This window comes from Nyctereutes procyonoides, unplaced genomic scaffold (genome assembly GCF_905146905.1).
Source record: "Nyctereutes procyonoides isolate TBG_1078 unplaced genomic scaffold, NYPRO_anot_genome, whole genome shotgun sequence".
Taxonomy (NCBI): domain Eukaryota; kingdom Metazoa; phylum Chordata; class Mammalia; order Carnivora; family Canidae; genus Nyctereutes; species Nyctereutes procyonoides.
Window position 1 is genome coordinate 29,640,245 of NW_026575122.1, and position 24,252 is coordinate 29,664,496.

Genomic DNA, 24,252 nt, shown 5'->3' on the forward strand with positions numbered 1-24,252 from the left:
TTTTTTGCTTTATTATGCCCAGTGTCTTGAAAACTGATTTTTGTTTATTCTTTTGTTTTAGGCAGGAAAATCTGATCTCTCTTATGCCATCTGTTGGAAGTAGAAGCACTTTTATTTCTAATTAACCTTTAATTACAGAAATCTGAAACAAGTAGATTTTGTAGAGTGGTGGTTGGGCTGCATCCTCAGATACCCAGCACCAGTAATTCCAATAATTACCATCTCTCAGCCAGTCTTGTTTTATCTTCTCACATTGCTGCTCTGTTCTTCAACCCCTCTGGATTATTTTGAAGCAAATCATATTATCTCAACTCTAGTATTTTAGTATATATCACCGTTAAATACCAAAGCAGTCTCTCCTTTAAAAGCATAGCCACAATACCATTATCATACCTAAAAGTACTTATTTTCTTATGTCTTTTAATATTGCATCTTTGTTAACATTTCCCTACTTTTCCCACAATTTTGCTTAAAGTTGGCTTGTTTGAAATGGGATCCAAGTAAGATTTATGTATTACTCTTTACCTTTTAACCACCCCCCCTCCTCAGTTTGGACTCTTGCTACTATCACCCAGACTCTTGACATCATAAACCAGATCATAACAAGAGCTTTCTTTCTGATTTCCCAACTACATTCATTGTCTATTTCTTCCACACTCAGCAGTTTTCTCCCACCAAAGGTTTTGATCCATCTTGCTTCTTCCTAAATATGGTGATGCCATTCTTAAGCTTGAATACTTTCAGTGAATAAACAAGGTACAGAAAAATGTCTATAGTATGCCTTTCTGTATGTAAAAACTAAAGGTGGTGTGGCGTATATGCTTATATATTTGTATATTGTTTCAAGAGGGACCCAAAAGATGGTTCCATGATTGGTTCCTAAGAGAGAGACTGGATGGCTGAAAGAAGACGACTTAGTTTTTCAATATTTTTTATTTGAGTTATTTATGTAATTCTATTTATTTCATTATAAGTAAAAAAAAATTACTGAATACTGAGCAAGTTATGAGTAGGGACTTGATATTTAGGAATCTTCTAATTGTAGCTCCCACCTCTTTCCATTTTGTTCCTGGCCAGGATGTAGCTATCCTAGGTGGCATTTAGAAATGTTTCAGCATGGCCTTGATTGTCATATATCTAGAAAGCATCAGTGCTCAAGGATCCAGAGTTCTAAATTATCTATAGTACTTCAGGCAGTTCAGTCCAAAATGCCTTTAGCTTACCTGTGAGGATCATTTTTCTCCCCAGGGAATTTAAAAATGTTATCCATTTTTAAGTTTCTTGTTTAGTTTTCCCATTCCTTTGATGTGCTATTTCTATACTTATTATCTTTTCTGATGGTCTTTAACTGTCTGGTAAGCCTATATTGGTTACTTTTATAGTTATTTGTGTATATGTTTTATTTTTCATATGAGAATTTGAACTTCTTATGGGGCAAGAAATGCTTCCTCTAAGTTTTTGTGATCTTTAGAAAGTTAGACTTTGTGTATGCTTCAGTTTCTGTGAAAAGGGGATGATAATATAGCTACACTGAGGGTCATTGCAGAGATTAAGTTAATGCATAGAAGGTATTTACAATATGTTATATAGATTATATAGTATGTTGCAGAATGCTTTGTATGTAGTTAGTATTCAGTGAAGTTTTTGAACTGGAGTATTGATAAGTAAATGAATGAATTAAACAAATTATTCTTCATTTTCAGAGGTTAATGTAAATACAAACTAGGTTTTCATTTGTTTTATAGCCAGTATTTGATAATTGAGTGATCCTATGTGCCAGGCAGTAGTGTGAGGTGTTGGGGACAAACCCTGGTGAATAAAGACTGTGTTTGCCTTTCAGGAGCTTTTGTAAGTACTTCATCACTTATTGAAATATGAGTTCTATAAGAGAGCATAACAGGGAGGAGCCTTGGGTAGAGTAAAAGCCTTTTCTGATTGAAAATAAGTCTGAAGAATTCTCTGTGGGGTACTCAATTTTTACACCTTTATTTTGATTACTTTAGAAAATATACTATTAGCCATTATCTCAAACATGGTAACCTTAGCTGTCAACACAGTTATTCCTAACAGTCAACAATAATAATAATCAGTGCTTATCTTTACTTCCTGTTAATGGATTTTTTTGACATCTCTGAGAGCCTGAAATTGAGATCTTCAAGTATTGTTTCAAATGATGATTCTGTTTGTATAATGATGACTGTAAAATTAGGGATATTGTGAAATTTTTATGAATTGAATTTTGTTATAATTGGGTGTTGAAATTTGGTGATTTCTTGATTTTAATATTTATGATTTTATATTTAGAACTATTTGTTTCTCTACATAATAGGTATTAACGCCACAAAAGTTGGAATTGTTACGAGCCCAAATACAACAAGAGTTAGAAACTCCAATGAGAGAACGCTTTAGGAATCTGGATGAAGTAAGTGATTTATATAGAAGGAACTGTGCATTTATCTTTATATGGCCGATGAAAAGCATCATTCCCCTACTCAGAAACCCTACAGTAGCTCCACTTTTAACTCAAGCATCCTTACAGTGGCTTTTAGGGTTGCACAAAATTAGATCCCATTCTCTGTCTGACTTCCATCCATTCTGGCCTCTTTGATGTTTCTTTGGCATTCTAGAAATGAAACAAATGAAGAATCTTTGCTATAGCTGTTACTTGTGACATGAATAGTCTCCTTCCAAGTTTCTCTTAGCCAACTTCCTCATTTCTCTCTCTTTTTTAGAGATTTAAAAAATTCATTTATTTGAGAGAATGAACATGAGCACAGGGTGTGTGGCAGAGGGGGAGGGAAAAGGAGAAGGAGAAGCAAGGAGACTCCTTGCTGAGCAGCCTGCTCCATGCATGGGGCTCGATCCTGGGATCATGACCTGAGCTTAACCAACTGAGGCACTCCTTCCTCATCTCTTTAAAGTCTTTGCTAAAATGTCACCTTCTCATTGAGGCCTACTTTGACCAACCTGCATCTTCGTTTAATATTGCTTCCTGCCTTTTCCATCACTTGTTAGACCTTTGGATTCCCATTTTCCCTGCTCTACTTTTTATTTTTCTCTAGTACTTATCCTCTAATATGCTTTATGTTTATTGTGCTTATTTTTTATTTTCTTTATTACCATCTCTAGAATCTAAGTTGCATAAGAGGAGGAGCCTTTATCTGTTTGGTTCACTGTATATCCCAAGTTCCTAGCATACAATAGATGCTCAATTTATATTTGTGGAATGAAACCGTGTATTTCATGCAACCTCAGAAAAATAAAAATTTGTTACAGTTTTCTGTTTAGACTGAAAGATTTCCTTCCTCTAATGAAATGTTGGTATGATTAAATGTTTAATAAATGGGATAGGAAAAGACGACATATATTAAAGTATATTAAGTATTATGCCAGACAATTTTTATATGTAACCTTATTTAACAAATAGACTAAGCCTTCTACATGGCACATGAATATTGTCCCCTTCAAAATGGACTCCCTTTGGAAAGTTGTAGTCTAGTGATGCTTCCATTGCACAGTACAGTTGGAGAATCCACTTTTATAAATGGCTTAATTGGCTTGATAAAGTCGTCTTTTGAATATCCTCCTGGTGAATAAACAAAGCATATGGTTGGGAGTAGACTTAATTTTTGGATTTAAACAAAGCCATTTAGACCTAAGGTAGGTGATCAAGTTAGGTAAAAGTTTGGTGTGTTTTTTTGTTTGTTTGTTTGTTTGTTTTTTGAGTAAGTTTCTAATAAAATTGTGAAACCCATTTTCTCGATTTGTAAACCGGCTTAGAGGAACCTTTCATTCAAAGATTTACAGTGAGGAGACTCTTATAGAAGGTGTTATTACTTAATTTCCTGATGAATGTTGAAATAGTGTCTGTCTCCTTCATCTTCTCTATTGCCCAAGTTCTTATTGAATTTAGAATGTCAGCAACTTTTGTAGTGTTGGAGTAGAGTTGGAGCATGCCAGAGATTTGCATGTGTTCCTGGTTAGTTAGGAAAGTTGGTGCTGCCTGTACCTTTCAGAGTGGTATGTTGAACTATCATTGTAATACTTGATTGAACCTTGAGTTATTGTACTAAATATTCAAATAATCTCTCTACTTAGAATTCATCTTGGCTTTTAGAGTGCTTTTTATATTTCACTCTAGAGTTAATTTTTAAAATTTAATTAATTTTGAAAGGTATACTACATTAGTATTATTTGGCCCATAGGTCAGAACTTTTGATGTCCTATTCATTTTTCTTATTATGAGAATCAGTGAGGAAATAAGGTAAATTGAATGGTAATTTGCTTTATTGGCACCTTCTCAAGAATGTACTAATTCTGTATGTAGAATACTTGTCATAAGAATTTTTCCAGGGTTTGTTTATACTTCTTTTAAGCTTATTTTTTGCTTTTTAGAATGGCTTTCAATATGATGCAATTTAAAATTATATTTGCAAAAGTGATTTTTGGAGTGAGTACAAATTTCATAAATTTGTCATAAATTGCAATTTCCTTTTAATTTAGGAAGTGGAAAAGTATAGATCTGAATATAATAAGCTTCGCTATGAACATACATTTCTCAAGTCAGAATTTGAACACCAGAAAGAAGAACATGCACGTATCTTAGAAGAAGAAAAAATAAAATATGAATCAGAGGTGAGTGATTGATTATACTAGTTTAGTCATTATCCTTCTAGTCAGTAAAATTTTGTGATTTTTTGGAAATTCCAAGTTAGAATTGATTGTATAATTCAGTTTCATTAATTAAAGGTGAAATATTTGGCATGTTATTTATCTGTTCTGTAGTAATTATTTTTGGTGAACATTATTTTTTGGCTGTTAGATTTTCCTCCTTTATTTTGCCCCTGTCAGTGGAGATAGTCTCTTTTCTTCTATAGCCAAAGAGACAGCCTTCTTTTTGCAAATATAGTTTGTTTATATTATTTTTTATGTAGCACTGTCCCCCTTTACTTTTTGGAACCAAACCATGTCCAGGAGAGCTATGGCTACCAGTGCATGTACCTTGTTTCTACTGATAGGAATAAGGGGTTTATACTTTAGGGTGTGCTCATCACATTCAAGAAGTGCACTTTGTTCTTTTTGACATCCTTAACTGCAGAATTTTCTCTCTGATGCCTACAGCATGTTCTTTACATGTCTCTGCCTACGGTATTGCTTGGCCAGCCTTTCTACTCATTTTATATTTTGTCTCCCGATTTTCCAAAAATGAAATTTGTGTTTATCATTCTTTATGTACTTTTATATGATTTTTCAAGGTAGAAATATCAATTTTGTCCTGCTATATTCAAATAAGAAATCTAATGCTAGTTGAATTTGTAAAAAAACAAAACAAAACAAAAAACCTTGGTATCTGTAGTTATATGAAATATTTTATGTATAAACACATCTGAATTACATATTTATTACATCATACAACATTTATTTGGAATTAAGAATTAGAATATAGGACAGCCCAGGTGGCTCAGCGGTTTAGTGCCGCCTTCAGCCCAGGGTGTGATCCTGGAGACCCAGGATCGAGTTCTGCGTCAGGCTCCCTGCATGGAGCCTGCTTCCCCCTCTGCCTGTGTCTCTGCCCCCCGCCCTCTCTCTCTATCATGAATAAATAAATAAAATCTTTAAAAAAAAAAAAAGAATTAGAATATATTTACCTTCCTTTGCCAATTACTAATTGTGTCAAACTGCTCTACTTTTTAAAATTATTTTTTTAATTTAAATTCAAGTAGCCAACATATAGAACATACTAGTTTCAGACGTAGAGTTTAGTAGTTTATCAGTTGCACATAACACTCAGTACTCATCACATCACGTGCCGTCCTTCACGCGCATCACCCAGTTGTCCCAAGCCCCCACCCGTCTCTCCTCTAGCAACTATCAGTTTCTTTCCCATAGTTAAGAGTCTCTGTCATGGTTTGGTCTCCCTCTCTGATTTCTTCCCATTCTGTTTTCCCCTCCCTTCTCCTATAATCCTCTGTGCTGTTTCTTATATTCCTAATATGAGTGAAACCGTATGATAATTGTCTTTCTCTGATTGACTTATTTCACTCAGCCTAATACCCTCCAGTTCCATCCATGTCGATATTAATGATGAGATTTCATCTTTTCTGATGGCTGAGTAATATTACATTGTGTGTGTGTGTATGTGTATATATATATATGCACACATCTTTATCAATATTCCATTGTATGTTTGTGTATGAATATATAGTATGTGTGTGTATATACACACTACCTTTTCATCAATTCATCTGTTGGTGGACATCTCAACTCTTCCATATTTTGGCTATTGTAGACATTGTAGCTATAAACATTGGGGTGCTGGTGCCCTTCAGATCACTACATTTGTATCTTTGGGATAAATACCTAGTAGTGCATTTGCTGGGTCATAGGGTACCTCTTCGTTTAGCTTCTTGAGGAACCTCTATACTGTTTTCCAAAGTGGATGTGCCCGCTTGCATTTCCACCAACAGTTTAGAGGGTTCCCTTTTCTCCACATCCTCGCCAACATTTGCTGTTTTCTGTGTTGTTAATTTTAGCTATTCTGACTGGTGTGAGGTGGTATCTTCTTATGGTTTTCTCTTTTCTTTTTAATAAGGCTGGCTAGGGGTTTATCTATCTTATTAATTCTTTCAAAGAGCCGTCTCCTGGTTTTGTTGATCTGTTGTGCTTAGAAGATCTGTCATTTGCTGAGAGTGCCATGTGGAAGTCTCCTACTATTAGTGTATTATCTAAGTATCTCTTTACTTTGATTATTAATTGATTGATACACTTGGCAGCTCCCACATTAGGGGCATAAATACTCATAATTGTTACGTCTTCTTGTTGGATAGACCCTTTAAGTGTCTATCCAAAAATTCTAATTTATCTGATATGAGGATTGCTACCCCAGCTTTCTTTTGAGGACCATTTGAATGGTAAATGGTTCTCCACCCCTTCATTTTCAGGCTGGAGGTATCCTTAGGTCTAAAATGAGTCTCTTGTAGACAACATATATATATATGGGTCTTGCTTTTTTTAAAAATTATTTTATTTTATTTTTTTGGGGGGGGTCTTGCTTTTTAATCCAGTTTGATACCCTTTGTCTTTTGATGGGATCATTTAGCCCATTCACATTCAGAGTCCCTATTGAAAGATATGAATTTAGTGTCCTTGTATTACCTATACAGTCCCTGTTTTTGTGGATTGTTTCTTTGGGCTCTCTCTTTCTTTTACAGGGTCCCCCTTAATAATTCTTGCAGAGCTGGATTGGTGGTCACATATTCTTTCAGTTTCTGTGTATCCTGGAAGCTCTTTATCTCTCCTTCTATTCTGAATGACAGCCTTGCTGGATAAAGTATTCTTGTCTGTTTGTTTTTCTCATTTAGTACCCTGTATGTATCATGCCAGCCCCTTCTGGCCTGCCAGGTCTTTGTGGAGACTCATTGTGGCTTTAATCTGTATTTCCCCAATGCCGAGTAATGTGGAACATTTTTTTCATGTGTCGGCCATTTGTCTATCTTCTTTGGAGAAATATCTGTTCATGTCTTCTGCCCATTTCTTGCCCAGATTTGTTTTTTGGGTGTTTAGTTTTGTAAGTTCTTTATAAACCTTGGATACTAGCCCTTTATCTGATTATGTCATTTGCAAACATCTCCCATTCTGTAGGTTGCCTTTTAGTTTTGTTGACGGTTTCCTTTGCTGTGCAAAAGCATTTTATCTTGATGAAGTCCCAATAGCTCATTTTTGCTTTTGTTTCCCTCACCTTTGGAGATGTGTCTAGCAAGAAGTTGCTGTGGCCAAGGTTGAAGAGGTTGCTGCCTTTGTTCTCCTCTAGGATTTTTTTTTTTCCAGATTTTATTTATTTACTCATGAGCTACACACACACAGGCAGAGACCTAGGCAGAGGGAGAAGCAGGCTCCCTGCAGGGAGCTTGATGTGGGACCCAATCCCAGGACCCCGGGATCATGACCTGAGCCAAAGGCAGATCAACCACTGAGCCACCCACGTGCCCTGTCCTCTAGGATTTTGATGAATTCCTGTCTCATACTTAGGTCTGTCATCCGTTTCGAGTCTATCTTTGTGTATTGTTTGAGGAAATGGTCCAGTTTCATTCTTTTGCATATGGCTGTCCAGTTTTCCCAACACCATTTGTTGAAGAGACTGTCTTTTTCCATTAGATATTCTTTCCTGCTTTGTTAAAGATTAATTGACCATAGAGTTGAGGATCCATTTCTTGCTTCTCTCTTCTGTTGCATTGCCAGTACCATACTATCTTGATGATCACAGCTTTGTAATATAACTTGAAGTCTGGCATTGTGATGCCACCAGCTTTGGTTTGCTTTTTCAACATTTCTCTGGCTGTTCAGGGTCTTTTCTGGTTTCATACAAATTTTAGGGTTATTTGTTCCAGCTGTGTGAAAAATGTCAATGGTATTTTGATAGGGATTGCCCTGAATGTGTAGATTGCTCTCGGTAGTATAGACATTTTAACAATATTTATTTTTAATCAGTAAGCAAACTTTCATAATTGATATGTAAGAAGCTATATGAACATTGGAACATTTACATCTTTTGGTAATACAGTAGTAGAAAACTGTATTTATAATGTCCTTTTTTATTAAAAACTTCTTTATGGCTTTACATGCTTTATTTAGCTATGATCTTTTATTATAATAGTCACTGTGATGGAACAAGATGGTATTTTATCCATTTAAAATGAGGACACTTGAAGCAAAAGATAAGCAACTTGCCCAAAGTCTCACAAAAAGTCAACAGCCAAGTTTATGGTAGATCTCTTGTGCCACAGCTACCAGCCCAAAGTTTTTATTTTTATATTTTTTTCAGCTCAAAGTTTTTAGTTTGGTGTGGTAATTTCACGTTATTGGTAATTTCAATTAACAGCCATCTAATTTTATCAAGAGATCTGTCAATATGTACTACTTATGATGATGAAAGGTTTTGAATCTATAATCATGACAGACTTAAAGGAATTACATTTAAAAATTTTCTAGTAGAAAATAGGAATGATAAAGATTTCCAGCTAAAATATAGGTTTAGTGTATTAAAGAGTAACCACTGAGGTTAAGGATTCTGGTACTTTATTTTATATTTTGCATTTAAAATCTAATGTTGATATTTATCTGGTAATGACTATTTGTATTCTCTAGTTTCTTAGTTTTATTGTTTTCCTATATTTTTCACCCATGAAAGACCAAATAATATTCATTAAAATTTTCAAGGGGTCATTGGTGTCATTAATTCTCCTAATTTAAATGTCTTATGAAGAAATCTGATAAATAGCTAGCTGGGAAGGCATAATTAGTAGAGGCTAGAGAAGTAAAACTTTCTGGTAAGATTGAAGTTCTTTTCTTTCTACTTCCCAGTTATGCAGGAACAGTATTAATTAGTGGATCATTGGGTATTTGTGCTTTCATTCCATCACTTACCTTTATACACTAATTTCTATACACAAGAAAGGTAAAACCTGGTGATATGATTGTGGATCATGATACAGCTGTGAAACTTCAAGGAAAAGCCTACTCTTGCCATCTTCCAATTTAAACTGGTATAAAATATATGAATTTGTACTAAAAATAATTGGCTTTATTTGCATTAATTAAGGATTCACACAATACTTGTGCATTTTCACTTCTACAGATAAAAGAAGTAACTAAGTATTCTTCGTGTGTTCTTAGGTGAATACTTTAGGAAGATTTTTTTTTTTTTAAAAGATTTTACTTATTGACTCATGAGAGACACAGAGAGAGAGGCAGAGACACAGGCAGAGGGAGAAACAGGCTTCATGCAGGGAGCCCGATGTGGGACTCGATCCTGGGTCCCCAGGATCTGCTGTGGACTGAAGGTGGTGCTAAACTGCTGAGCCACCCAGGCTGCCCCTACTTTAGGAAGATTTTGTTGGTGTTTTTATGAGAAGCACTCCAGTGATTCACATTTCTCTCATGATACTCTGAATTAAAAAGAATATATGAAAGTAAATGTCTTTATCGTATGAATAAGATAATGTCCTGACTTCTCAATGCATTGGCCGTAAGAACATACTAAGTCTGGGATTTCATACATGTGAAATTCTGAAGTTGCTTATATAGGTATTATTCAGAGTGGTACTATTGTGCTTTCATTATGTTATTTGGTTTCTAATTTTATATTCTGCAAATAGTAATAAAGAACAATACAAAGAGTTTTAGGTATAGATGATATTGGTCGACTGAACGAGTGCAAAAAGTAAGAGTAATTCAGGGAGGAAGTGTAAATTTGTTGAGAGAGGTGCAGTGAGCGCTGCATTATATGAAAAACTTTAGAGTGACAATATATAGTGACAAGCCCCTGAGATTATTCCATCTGGCTGTCCAAACTGAGCTGTATGTTTGTTTTTATGGGGCTGGTGAGAAGCCAAAATTCCTGTGGGAAAAGGAGAACTTTTCTGGGTCCCCATTACCACAGGCTGTTTTTCTTCTTACACACTGGTGGCACAAAACTGATAATGATTTCCACATTTTGGTCTTTATCCTGACACACATATCAGTAGACATCATGAAACCTCTTAAAACACTTTCTAATTTTGTCCTGGTATGTTGTGAAGCTCTAGGTGACCCATATGGCTCCTTTATCTAAAATATTCCAAGTACTCTGACTTGTACCCTTCTCAGAGTACTATTAATCACATTATAATAGGCAAAAGTCTCCCAAATTAAATTACTAAAAAATAAATAAATAAGTAAATAAATAAATATTACCTCCAAATGGGAATTCTCTGGTATGGATTTTGGCTAACCTTTCAGAAGGGCTGTGTGAAATTTTAGTCATTAAAATTCTGTGTATGGGGGCTCCTGGGTGGCTCAGTTGGTTAAACGGCTGCCTTTGGTTCAAGTCATGATCCTAGGGTCCTGGGATGAGCCTGCATTGGACTTCCCTATTCAGCAGGGAGTATGCTTCTTCCTCTCCCTTTGACTCTACCCCCTGCTTGTGCTCTCACTCACTGTTTCTCTCTCAAAAAAGAATAAATAAAAAATGAAAAATAATTCTCTGTATGGATGCAGTTTAGAGTATCTCAAAAACTGAACTTTTTATATATAAAATTTTAAATATTGAAGATGTTTATTTAATGTGACATTGAGAACTGAACTTCTCAGTTCATTTGTAAAATGGTGTTAACAGTAGTATCTGTCTCATGGATCTGTGAAATTTAATCAGTTAGTATGCTTAGATAAGTACCTAGCACATAGTAAATATTCAATAAATGTTAGCACATACTCAAAATTTTTGGAGTATATGGTCCTGTCATTTAGCATGCTGAAGTCTTCAGTGTCAGGTCTATACTTTAGATAATCTAAATAGTTCCAGAGCATCTCTCATTTCAGTTCCTCTGTACCCCACCTTCATCTCCCAGCATTTGGAACGCTCTGCTTTCGGGTGGTCCGTGTCCTATGTTTTATTATCCTTATTCTCTTTTTCAGTCTGAGTACAATTCTTTTTAAAACACTGTGAACATCATCTCATTTCCCAAGAGTTCTTGTGTCCCATTCCCTAATCTTTCCTTAACTATGTCTGGGGGTAAGTACATAGTTCTGGGAATTGCTTTCTTCCTGTGACTATCTTTTATTTACTAGGAGAAAATAAGGACATAAGGAAAAGGAACCATAACATCCAAAATCAGATTAAAATATGAACTTTAGATTTATAAATAATTTAATTGCTGCTTTTTTCTTAGTATGAATAGATGACAGTGTTTTTGTATTCCATCGTTAATTTGGGATAAATTCTAGTACATATAGAGGAAGAAGGGAAATTTAGGATAGTAAAAATATTAAAAAAGTGAACTAACTTGATTTTGAAAACAAAGCTGAGAACCTGAAACTTCATGTGCATAATATTTACCATAATGCCTGACACATAGTAAATGTTCGAATTAATGGTGTTATTACTATTAGTATCTGACAGCATTAATCATAGTACTAATTATCATAAAAATATAGAAGATATTTAAAACAGATTTAAGATCTGCAAATGACAAGCTACATAAGTTGAAGAAATACATAGAGGCAAGACACATTCATGCTTAGTTTATTGAGAGAATCACTTTATACTTGAATTCTGTCAGCTGTAGGAATTAGGTAATCATTATTCCCATTTTATAAATGAGAAAAGATTTATGAAAAAACATTCATGAAGCACTGAGATACTAGTCCAAGGTTATACAGCTAGTATGTGGTAGAACCATGATTGATTTTTGTCTGGTAGTTTCTTCTGGCCAGGATGGAATAATAAGGAATGATTTTTTTTTTTCTAAGGCCTTGATTAAAACCTGAGACAAAATATAGGAAACAGTGGTGTTCAAACACTGGAAAATAGGTAGTACAAGGCAGTGATCCCTGAAGGAAGAAAAATAAAGTCCCATGATTTCCCCATAGTAGTCCATCAGAGTGGAAAGGCCTTACAATGCGTGGTGCATTGAGTAGAAGACTCAGAAGGATTTTACTTCAGTCGTAAAGCCAAATTAGCCCTACACTAAAGGCTACTCTGGTTCTCCCTAACAAGTGTAAAAGCAAGATTTACTGTTTCTAAGTAACTTACTTAAAAGCATAACAGAATGAAGATTTACAAGTATGTAAAGGGGTCCAAAAGAATCCAGCACTGAAGAAAAAAAAAATCTATAAAATTCCCAGTGTTTGGCATCCAGTAAAAAAAATGACTAGGCAGCCCAGATGGATTCATAAGTGAACTCTACAAAAACATTTAGGGAAGAAATATCAGGTCTTTACAGTCTTTTCCAGAAAATAGAATCAAAGATAATATTTCTTAGTTCATTCTGAGAGGCCAGATACCTAATACCTAAACCAATCTAATGCCTAAACCAAACAGGAATTATAAGAAGAAAAAGCTACAGACCACTGTCTCTCATGAACAAAGATTCAAGAATCCTGAAAAAAATATTAGCAGATCAAATCCAACATGTGGTAAAAGAATAATATACCATGAACAAGTAGGGTTTATGACATGCATGAAAACCTGGTTCAACATTAGAAAATGAATTAATGTAACCCATCTCCTCAACAGGCCAAAAAAGAAAAATCCTATCAAAAAGAAAAAATGATCCCATCATTAGCTGCAGAAAAATCATTTGAGAGAATCCAACATCCATTCTTGATTAAAAACAAACATACAAACAAACAAAAAAAAACCTCAGCAAACTAGGAATAGAGGGGAACTACCTCAGCTTGTTAAAGTACGTCTACAAAAAACCTATAACTAACATCATACTTAATGGTGTTAAGTTAGAGCTTTCCCACTAAGACCAGGAACGAGACACAGATATCCTTTTACTACTCCTTTTCAACATCATGCTGGGAGTCTTATTTAATACAGTAAGACAGGAAAAGGAAATAAAAGACATACAGATTTGGTAGGGAGAAATAAAACTTTTTGCTTGCACATACATGATTGTCTATGCATAAAATCTGAAACAGTGAGCAAAGAACTCTTGAAACTAATAATCACAGTGAACTTGCAGAATATAAGGTTAATGTACAAAAGACTACCAGATTCGTATGTAATAGTAATGCTCAGATGGAATTTGAAATTAAAGACATAGTATCACTTATGTTAGCATCCCCCAAAATGAAATATTGACATATAAATCTGAAAAAAAATGTAGATCTATATGAAGAAAACTACAGACTGATGAAAAAAATTAAAGAACTAAGTAAATGGAGTGATAGTCCATGTTTGTAGATAGACTCAGTGTTGTCAGCATGCCTGTTCTAATTTTATGTATAGTTTCAGTGCAATCCTAATAAAAATGCCAGCAAGTTATTTTGTTGATATCAACAAACTGCTTCTGAAGTGTATATAGAGCAACAAAGACCCAGGATAGCCAACAAAATGTTAAAGAACAAAGTCAGATGACTGACACTGTCTGACATCAGAATTTATTATAAAGCTATTGCAACCAAGTGTGCTATTGGCAAAAGAACAAATAGATCGATAGAACAGTCCAGAGTGTCTAGAAATAGACTTATACAAATATAGCCATTTGGTCTTTGACAAAAGAGAAAAGGCAGAATGAAGAAAGTCTTTTCATCAAATGGTGCTAAAACAATTTAACATGCACATTCAAAAAAAAATCTAGACACAAACCATATACCTTTCACAAAAATTGAAAGTAGAACATAACCCTAAATATAAAACTTAAAAATATCAAACTCCTAGAAGATAGCAGGAGAAAAGCCTAGATGACCTTGGGTTTGGTGATGACTTTTTAGATACACAGTGAAGGTACAATACACAAAAGAAGTCATTGATAAGTTAGACTTTATTAAAGTTAAAGACCTCTGTGAAAGACATTTTAAGAAAATGAGAAGAGAAGCCATTGACTGGTAGAAAATATTTGGTAAGGCACATATGATAAAGGATTGCACATATTCAAAGAACTTTGAAACTCGACAGTAAAGAAACCACCTTATTTATTTTTTTATTCATTCATTCATTCATTCATTCATTCATTCATTCGAGACACAGAGACATAGGCAGAGGGAGAAGCAGGCTCCCTGCAAGGAGCCCGATGCAAGACTCGATCCTGGAGTCCGGGATCACGACCTGAGCCAAAGGCAGACGCTCAACCACTGAGCCACCCAGGTGTCCCAAGAAACAACCTTATTTAAAGTTTAAAAATGGGCCAAACACTCGAACAGACATCTCACCAAAAGATAAACACGTGGCAAATCAGTGTATGAAAATATGTTCAACATTGTATGTTATTAGGGAATTGAAAATTAAAGCAAGATACTACAATACACCTTTTGAGAATGGTCAGATCCAAAACACTGGTGATACTAGTTGCCAGTGAGGATGTGGAACATCAGGACTTCCCACCATTATTGGTGGGAATGCAAAATGGTACAGCAACTATAGAAGACAGTTTGGCAGTTTCTTACAAAATAAACATAATCTTGGAATCAAAAAAGACCCCAAATAGCCAGGGGAGTATTAAAGAAAACCATAGCTGGGGGCATCACAATGCCAGATTTCAGGTTGTACTACAAAGCTGTGGTCATCAAGACAGTGTGGTACTGGCACAAAAACAGACACATAGATCAATGGAACAGAATAGAGAATCCAGAAGTGGACCCTCAACTTTTATGGTCAACTAATATTCAACAAAGCAGGAAAGACTATCCACTGGAAAAAAGACAGTCTCTTCAATAAATGGTGCTGGGAAAATTGGACATCCACATGCAGAAGAATGAAACTAGACCACTCTCTTACACCAGACACAAAGATAAACTCAAAATGGATGAAAGATCTAAATGTAAGACAAGATTCCATCAAAATCATAGAGGAGAACACAGGCAACACCCTTTTTGAACTTGGCCACAACAACTTCTTGCAAGATACATCCATGAAGGCAAGAGAAACAAAAGCAAAAATGAATTATTAGGACTTCATCAAAATAAGAAGCTTCTGCACAGCTAAAGAAACAGTCAGTGAAACTCAAAGACAACCTACAGAATGGGAGAAGATATTTGCAAATGATCTATCAGATAAAGGGCTAGTATCCAAGATCTATAAAGGACTTATTAAATTCAACAACAAAGAAACAATCCAATCATGAAATGGGCAAAAGACATGAACAGAAATTTCACAGAGGAAGATATAGACATGGCCAACAAGTACATGAGAAAATACTCCGCATCACTGGCCATCAGGGAAATACAAATCAAAACCACAATGAGATACCACCTCACACTGGTGAGAATGGTGAAAATTAACATAAGGCAGGAAACCACAAATGTTGGAGAGGATGTGGAGAAAGGGGAACCATCTTGCACTGTTGGTGGGAATGTGAACTGGTGCAGCCACTCTGGAAAACTGTGTGGAGGTTCCTCAAAGAGTTAAAAATAGATCTGCCCTACGACCCAGCAATTGCACTGCTGGGGATTTACCTCAAAGATACAGATGCAGTGAAACGCTGGGACACCTGCACCCCGATGTTTCTAGCAGCAATGTCCACAATAGCCAAACTGTGGAAGGAGACTTGGTGTCCATCGAAAGATGAATGGATAAAGAAGCTGTGGTCTATGTATACAATGGAATATTACTCAGCCATTAGAAACAACAAATACCCACCATTTGCTTTGAGGTGGATGGACCTGGAGGGTATTATGCTGAGTGAAATAAGTCAATCGGAAAAGGACATTCTATGGTCTCATTCATTTGGGGAATATAAAAGTTAGTGAAAGGGAGTAAAGGGAATGGAGAGAAAATGACTGAAAATATCAGTGAGGGTGACAAAACATGAGAGACACCTAACTCTGGGAAATGAACAAGGGGTAGTGGAAGGGGAGGTGGGCGGGGGTCGGGGTGACTGGGTGATGGGCACTTGGCAGGATGAGCACTGGATGTTATGCTATATGTTGGCAAATTGAACTCCAATAAAAAAAATAAAAAATAATAAACATAAACTTAAGTGAGATGCACCAGTCATACTTTTTGATATTTACTTAACTAAAAATTTGTTTCCGTACAAACACTGTGCACAGTTATTACTAGCAGCTTTATTCCTAAATTGCCAAAATGTAATCGATAAGTCCTTTGGTAGGTGAGTGGTTAAATGAACGGTGGTGTGTGCAGACATGAAAAGAAATGGAGAAACCTTCATTTCGATAAGTCCTTTGGTAGGTGAGTGGTTAAATGAACGGTGGTGTGTGCAGACATGAAAAAGAAATGGAGAAACATTCCTAAGTGAAAGAAGCTAATCTGGAAAGGCTGTATATTGTAGTATTTCAACTATGTGACATTCAGGAAAAGGCAAAACTATAGAGACATTAAAAATATCAGTGGTTGCCAGGATTAGGAGAAAGGGAGGGATGAGCACAGAGGATTTTTAGAGCAGTGGCACTATTCTGTGTGATACTAAAGTGACGGGTACATGTCAGTACTCATAGAATGTACACCACCAGGAGTGAACCCTAATGTAAACTGTAGACTTCTGGTCATAATGATACTGTGTGTTCATGAGTTGTAACAGATCTACCCTCTGGGGTGTGATACTGATAGCAGGGAAGCTGTGGACATGTGGGGATAGGGACATATGGAGCTCTACTTTCTGCTCAATTTTGATGTGAACCTAAAACTGCTATAAAATATAAAGACCTTTTTTAAGTATAACAACTTACTTTTCAATGCCAATATAATTAACGTACAGTGTTATATTAGTTTTAGGTGTGCAATACAGTGATTGAGCAGTTCTATACATTACTCATTGCTCATGGTAAGTGTACTCTTGATCACCTTTATCTGTTTCACCCATTGCCCCACCCACCTCTGGTAACCACCCCCCCTTGTTCTCTATAGTTAAGAGTTTATTTTTTGCCTCTCTTTTTTTCTTTGTTCATTTTTTTTCTCAAATTTTACATATGAGTGAAATCACATAGTATTTGTTTGTCTTTGACTTATTTCACTTAAATTATACCCTCTAGATCCATCTTTCTTATTTCAGATGGCAAGATTTCATTCTTTTTGGTGGCTGAATAATACCTCCTTGTATTCACACATACCACATCATCTTTATCCATTCATCTATCGAGGACACTTGGATTGCTTCCATGATTTGGCTATTATAAATAATGCTGCAGTAAACAGGGTTGCATATATCTTTTCAAATTAGTGTTTTCATTTATTTTGGGTAAGCACCCACTACTGTGATTACTGGATTGTAGGGTAATTCTTTTTTAGCTTTTTGAGGAACCTCCATGCTGTTTTCCACAGTGGCTGTACCATTTTGCATTCCCACTGACAGGGCATGAGGGTTCCTTTTTTCTACATCCTCATCAACGCTAGTTTCTTGTGTTTTTTATTTTAACCATTCTGACAGGTGTGAGGTGGTATTTCATTGTAGTTTTGATTTTCGTTTCCCTGATGGCGAGTGACATTGAGCATCTTTTTATGCGTCTGTTGGCATCTGTATGTCTTCTTTGGAGAAATATCTTCATGCCTTCTGCCTATTTTTAATTGAATTACTTGTGGGGTTTTTGGTGCTGCATTGTGTAAGTTATTTATATATTTTGGTTAATAACCCTATATCAGATATATCATTTGCAAATATTTTCTCCCATTCTGTAAGTTGCCTTTTAGTTGTTCCCTTAGCTGTGTAGAAGCTTTTATTTTGATGTAGTCCTAATAGTTTATTTTTGCTTTTGCTTCCCTTGCCTCAAGAGGCATCTAGAAAAAATGTTGCTACAGCCAATGTCAGAGAAATTACTGCTTGTCACCCCTTAAAGGATTTTTATGGTTTCAGGTCTCACATTTATGTCTTTAATCCAGTTTGAGCTTATTTTTGTGTATGATGTAAGAAAGTGGTCCAATTTCACTCTTTTGCATGTAGCTTTCCAGTTTTCCAAACACCATTTGAAGACTTTTTTCCTATTGCATATTCTTTCCTCCTTTGTTGAAGATTAATTGACCATATAATTGTGGGTTTATTTCTGGGCTATCTGTTCTGTTCTCTGATCTGTGTGTCTATTTTTGTGCCAGTACCATGTTTTGATTACTACAGTTTTGTAGTATATCTTAAAATCTGGGATTGGGATCTCTTCTGTTTTGTTCTTTTTTTTTTTTTTTTTCCAGGGTTGCTTTAGCTATTTGGGCCCATAATATTTTTAGGATCATTTGTTCTAGTTTGGTAAAAAATGTTGTTGGTATTTTGATAGGGCTTGCATGAAATCTGTAGACTGCTAGGGGTAGTAGCAACATTTTAATGATATTTGTTCTCCCAATCCATGAGCATGGAATAAAAACTATTTTTAAAAAATTGACTGGGCATATAGAGAAGCAGGAGAATTTATTTCATAGTGAAGAAAAAGATCAGTCAACTGAAATAGACCTATAAATTACAGACTTAGTAGACAGTCATTAAACCATATAAATATATTCCATAAGCTCAAAAAAGTTAAGAGAAACTTCGAACATAATGAGACATATGGAAGATAGTTTTTTAAAAAGTTTTTGTTTATTTATTCAAGAGAGACACACACAGAGGCAGAGACATAGGTAGAGGGAGAAGCAGGCTCCATGCAGGGAGCCCGATGTGGGACTCGATCCCAGGACTCCAGGATCACACCCTGGGCTGAAGGCAGACACTCAGCCATTGAGCCACCCGGTGTTCCTGGAAGACATTTTTAAGAAAACATTCTTGTGATAAAAAATACAGGTGACCCTTTAACAACATGGATTTGAACTCTGCAGATCCATTAATAAGATGATTTTATTTTTGATAAATGGAGTATGATACTGTAAATATATTTCTTATGATTTTCTTGACATTTTTTCTCTAGATTGTTTTATTGTAAGAATATAGTATATATACGTATAATATACAAAATGTGTCAGTTAACTGTGTTATTCATGAAACTTGCGGTTAGCAGTAGACTATTAGTGTTTAAGTTTTGGGAAGCCAAAAGCTATACGTGGATTTTTGACTTCAGAGGAGGCTGCTGCCCCAGCCCCCTGCTTTGTTCAAGGATCAACAATATAATTGGGAAATACTATAAATGGACTAGATGCTGCAGAAGAAAAGATGTGGCTAAATTGAAGATTTTACAATAGAAACTATCCAAAATGTAAACCAGAGAGAAAAAGGATAGGGAAAAAAAGATGATAACATATAGATGGACAATGTGTGATAATTCAAATTCTAAAATGAGAAGGGAAAAACAGAAAAAAAATATTTGAAGAAATATTGGCTAAATGTTTTTGATTTCGTGAAAACTATAAACCCCCAGATCTGAAACTCTCCATGAAACACATGCATAGAAAACACAAAACTACACCAAGTGCACATACTTATTAGTTAAAACTAGTGATAAAGAGTAAATGTTAAAAAGCATCCAGAAGACTTCTGCTCTCAGGAACATGGAGAAGATGTACTTTCCCCTCTTCCTTTTAGTAAGTAAAGCAAACAACTCTGGATGTTACAGGACAGAAGAGTCCTGTTCTCTCAAGGCAAAAGCACTAGGAAATACTGTGGTAAAAACCAGCCCCATCCCAACTTATACCAGCAAAGGCCATTGAAGCACCTAGATTTCCATCTTCCTCAGGCTATAATGAAGAAACCTAATTTTCAGCCTGGATAATTACCAGAGAAGGCAAGGCAAGGGAGGGAGCCAGGGCTTTCATTCAGACTTGGCAGCATGTAGGGCTTCTACCTTCCTGCCATGATGGTGTTAGAGATGACATTGGGAGCCTAGATTTCCACAACCTCAACTGGCAGTAATGAGGTATACCCTCCCCTGTCTGCTTAGGTCATGTCAGAGAAGACCCAGTGCAGAATCAGGATTTTTGCTACTAACCAGCCCTGGAGGGTTAATGGAAGTTACATCTGACTCTGGTGTCAGTGGAGGTCACATGGGGTACAACAACACCCCTGCCATTTAGGAAGCTATTTGTGTGCCTAGTTGGGAGCTGGAACTCCTACCTCTCTCATCTTGGGTGTCATAGAACTAAATTAGGGTATCTGTACTACTGCTTCCACTTTGTAGCAATGAGGTGATGATACCATCCTTCCTCTGCCAGAGCCATGCCCTAAAAAGCCAGCTAAAACCAGCTTTAAGATCCACAGTATCCAAATACCCCAAAGAGTCTAGATTTCAGTAGAAAATCACTTGTCATACTGAAGATCTCAAAACTAAAAGACAACCCATGGAATGGGAGAAGGTATTTGCAAATGATATATCTGATAAAGGGTAACTGTCCAAAAATCTACAAAGAACTTGTCAAACTAAACACTCAAAAAACCAATAATCCAGTTAAGTAGTAAGAAGATAGGAACAGACATTTTTCCATAGAAGACATCCAGATGGCTAACAGACACATGAAAAGATACTCAGCATCACTCACCATCAGGGATGACGAGATACCACCTCATACCTGTCAGAATGGCTAAAATTAACATAATAGACAACAGATGTTGAAGATGATGTGGAGAAAGGGGAACCCTTTTGCTTCCCCTTTTGCACTGTTGATGGGAATGCAAACTGGTGCAGCCACTCTGGAAAACAGTATGGAGTTTCCTCAAAGTTAAAACAGAACTATGACCCAATTATAGCAAGGTAGATATTTACCCGAAGGACACAAAAAAACTGATTTGGAGAGGCACATACACCCTGATGTTTATAGCAGGATTATTAACAATAGCCAAACTACAGAGAGAGCCCAAATGCTCGTTGACTGATGAACGGATAAAGAAGTTGTGGGGTGTGTATAATGGAATATTACCCATTAAAAAGAATGAAATTTTGCCATTTGCAACAATGTGAATGGAGCTAGAGTGTATTATGCTAGGTGAAATAAATCAGAGAAAGACAAATACCATATGATTTCACTCATATGTGGAATTTAAGAAACAAAACAGATGAACACAGGGGAAGGGAGAAAAAGGGGGAAGCAAACCATTAAAGACACCTAACTATAGAGAACAAACAGAGGTGGTGTGAACAAATAGGGAGGTGAATGGGTGATGGGTATTAAGGAGGGTACTTGTTGCGATGAGCACTGGGTGTTATATGTAAGTGATGAATCATTAAATTCTACACCTGAAGCTAATTTTACCATACATATTAACTAGAATTTAAATAAAAAATTGAAATAAAATCTCAAACTAAATGAAAAAAGACAATAGATGCTAATACTGACAGAGATATTAAATTATCTGACAAAGATTTCAAAGCAGCCATGGCAAAAATGTTTTAATATACAATTACAAATGTGAAACAAATGGAAAAAATAGTCTTAGCAAAGAAGTAGACAATGTAAAGAACCAAATAAAAATTTTAGAACTGAAACATATGACCATTGAATTCCCCCTCCCTAAAACAAAAAACAAATGCTCAGTTGTTGGCCTTAACAACAGAATGGAGGGGATAGAGGAAGGAATCTGTGAATTTGAAGATAAAACATCAGAAGTTACATGAACCAGCCATAAAAATGGATTAAAAAAAAAAGAAACGAACATAGAGAGCCATAGGTACTTGTGGACTATCACAGAAGGTCTAAGAATTTGTTCTTGAAAAGAGAGCGCAAAGTACTTGAAGAAATAAAAACTAAAAACTCCCCAAATTTGGTAGACACAAACATAGATTGAAGAAGCTTAGTGAATATCAAAACAAGATAAAACGAAAGTAATCTATGCTAAGAAACATCATACTCAAATTTATAAAAACCATAGGGGAAAAAATCTTTTTTTTCTCTTGAAAAAATCATTTTCTTTCAAAAGATCTTGAAAGCAGTGAGAGAAATGATACCTAACTTGGAGAGGGTTAACATTTCCAAGACATTTCTCATCTGAACCCATAGAGGCCAGAAGGAAGTGCTGTGATATTATCAAATGCTAACAGGAAAGAAGTATCAACTCCTAGTTATCCAGCAAAAATGTCCTTCAGGAATGAAGACTAAATTAAGACATTCTTAGAATAAGGAAAACTAAGACAATCTGTTGCAGAATGTCTATGGGAAATTCTCTAAACAGAGAGAAAACAGTAAAAGAATGAACCTCAAAACATCAAGGAGGCTAAAAGAACACAGTAATCAAAATTGTTCATATATACAATAGATAGTCCTTTCCTGAGTGAGTTTTCTGTATTTTGTTTGATGGTTAAAGGAAACATAATGCTGTCTGATGTGATTTTAAATGTATAAATCTGTAAAATGATGTGGTTTTAAATAGTGGAGGTAATTAAGACAATTATAAACAAGGGCAAAAGGATATAAGGAGAGAGAAAGTTTCTAACTATCACTTGAATTGGTAAAATGAACCCTGTAGACGGTAATAAGGTATGTATATATAATGCCTGGAGCAACAACTAAGAAAGCTGTACAAAGATATAGATACAGACAAATATAGGTAAATCAAATAGAATCCTAAAAAAATGTTTAAGGAGCTCACAGAAAGGCAAGAAGAAAGGAAACAAACAGAACAAGAAATAGGAAAAGAAAAACTTAAGCCATAACATACTCATAATAAAGGCAAAGAGTCTAAATATAACAAAAGAAATTTGCAGAGTTGATTTTGTCTTTAAAAAAATTTATTTTTTGGAGAAAGAGTGAGTGGGGAGAGAGGCAGAGGAAGAGAGAGAATCCCGAACACGGGGCTGGATCTCACGACTCAGATCATGACCTGAGCCAAAATCAAGAGTTGGATGCTTAACTGACTGAGCCACCCAAGCACCCCTGCAGAGTTGATTTTAAAAACGAAAGACCCAACTGTATGTTGTCTATGGGAAACTTCAAATATAACAGTATAGGCAGCGAAAGGACAGAAAAAGATATGTCTCGTAAATATTCAAATATTAGAAGAAGCAGACGTGGCTATATTACTATCAGACAAAGTAGACTTGAGAGTAAAGAAAACTACCAGAGGTGAAGATTATGTAATAATGAAAAATGTTAGTCTGTCAGGAACGGACATTCATAAATGCATGTGAACTAAACAGAACTGTAAAATATGTGAAGCAAAAATTGATAGAACTAAAAGGAGAAATAGATGAATCCATAATTGTTGGAGTTTTGGCACTCTTATTTCAACAATTGATAGAAAAACTAGAAAAACAGAAAAGATCTAGAAAAACAGAAAAACAACACCATTAACCATCAGAATCTAATCAACATTTATAGAACACTCTACCCAACAACAGTACCTAAACACATTTTTTTCAAGTGGCCCCTGAATATATACCAAAACAGGGTATATCCTGGTCCATAAAATAAACCTCCACAAATTTATAAAAATTGAGATTATATAGAGTGAGTTCTCTAACCACAACAGAATCAAACTAGAAATCAATATCAGAAAGATAGGGAAATCCTCAAATAATTGGAAATGAAATGACACACACCAAGTAATTCATGAGTCAGAGGAAATTTCAATAAAAATATATTAATAAAAAAATAATTAAAAAAAAACTCCATTAGCCTGGATGAAAATGTAATATGCTAAAATATTTGAGATATAGCTAAAGCAGTGCTGAGAGAAAATGTATAGCACTAAATGCATTCATTAGAAAAGAGGAGAAAAAGATCAAATTAATAATCTAAGGTCCTACCTTAAGAACCTAGAAAAAGAGGATCAAAATAAACCCAAAGTAAGTAGAGGGAAGGAAATAAGAAAAATAAGAGTAAAAATCAACGAAATTGAAAACAGAAAAACAATAGAGAAAATCAGTGAAGCAAAGAGGTTTTATTTGAAAGGATTAATAAAATTGACAAAC

At 35.4% G+C, this 24,252-nt stretch overlaps 1 protein-coding gene across 4 annotated transcripts in view; it reads left to right on the plus strand.

The window, feature by feature from the left end:
• Positions 1–24,252, plus strand: part of CEP83 (centrosomal protein 83) — a 124,565-nt gene that overhangs the window by 50,086 nt on the left and 50,227 nt on the right. For all 4 annotated transcript variants that reach the window (XM_055336231.1, XM_055336235.1, XM_055336233.1 and 1 more), the window contains exons 4-5: positions 2,330–2,422; positions 4,504–4,635. In XM_055336231.1, coding sequence (XP_055192206.1) covers positions 2,330–2,422; positions 4,504–4,635 — 225 coding nt within the window. The remainder of the gene's footprint in view (positions 1–2,329; positions 2,423–4,503; positions 4,636–24,252) is intronic.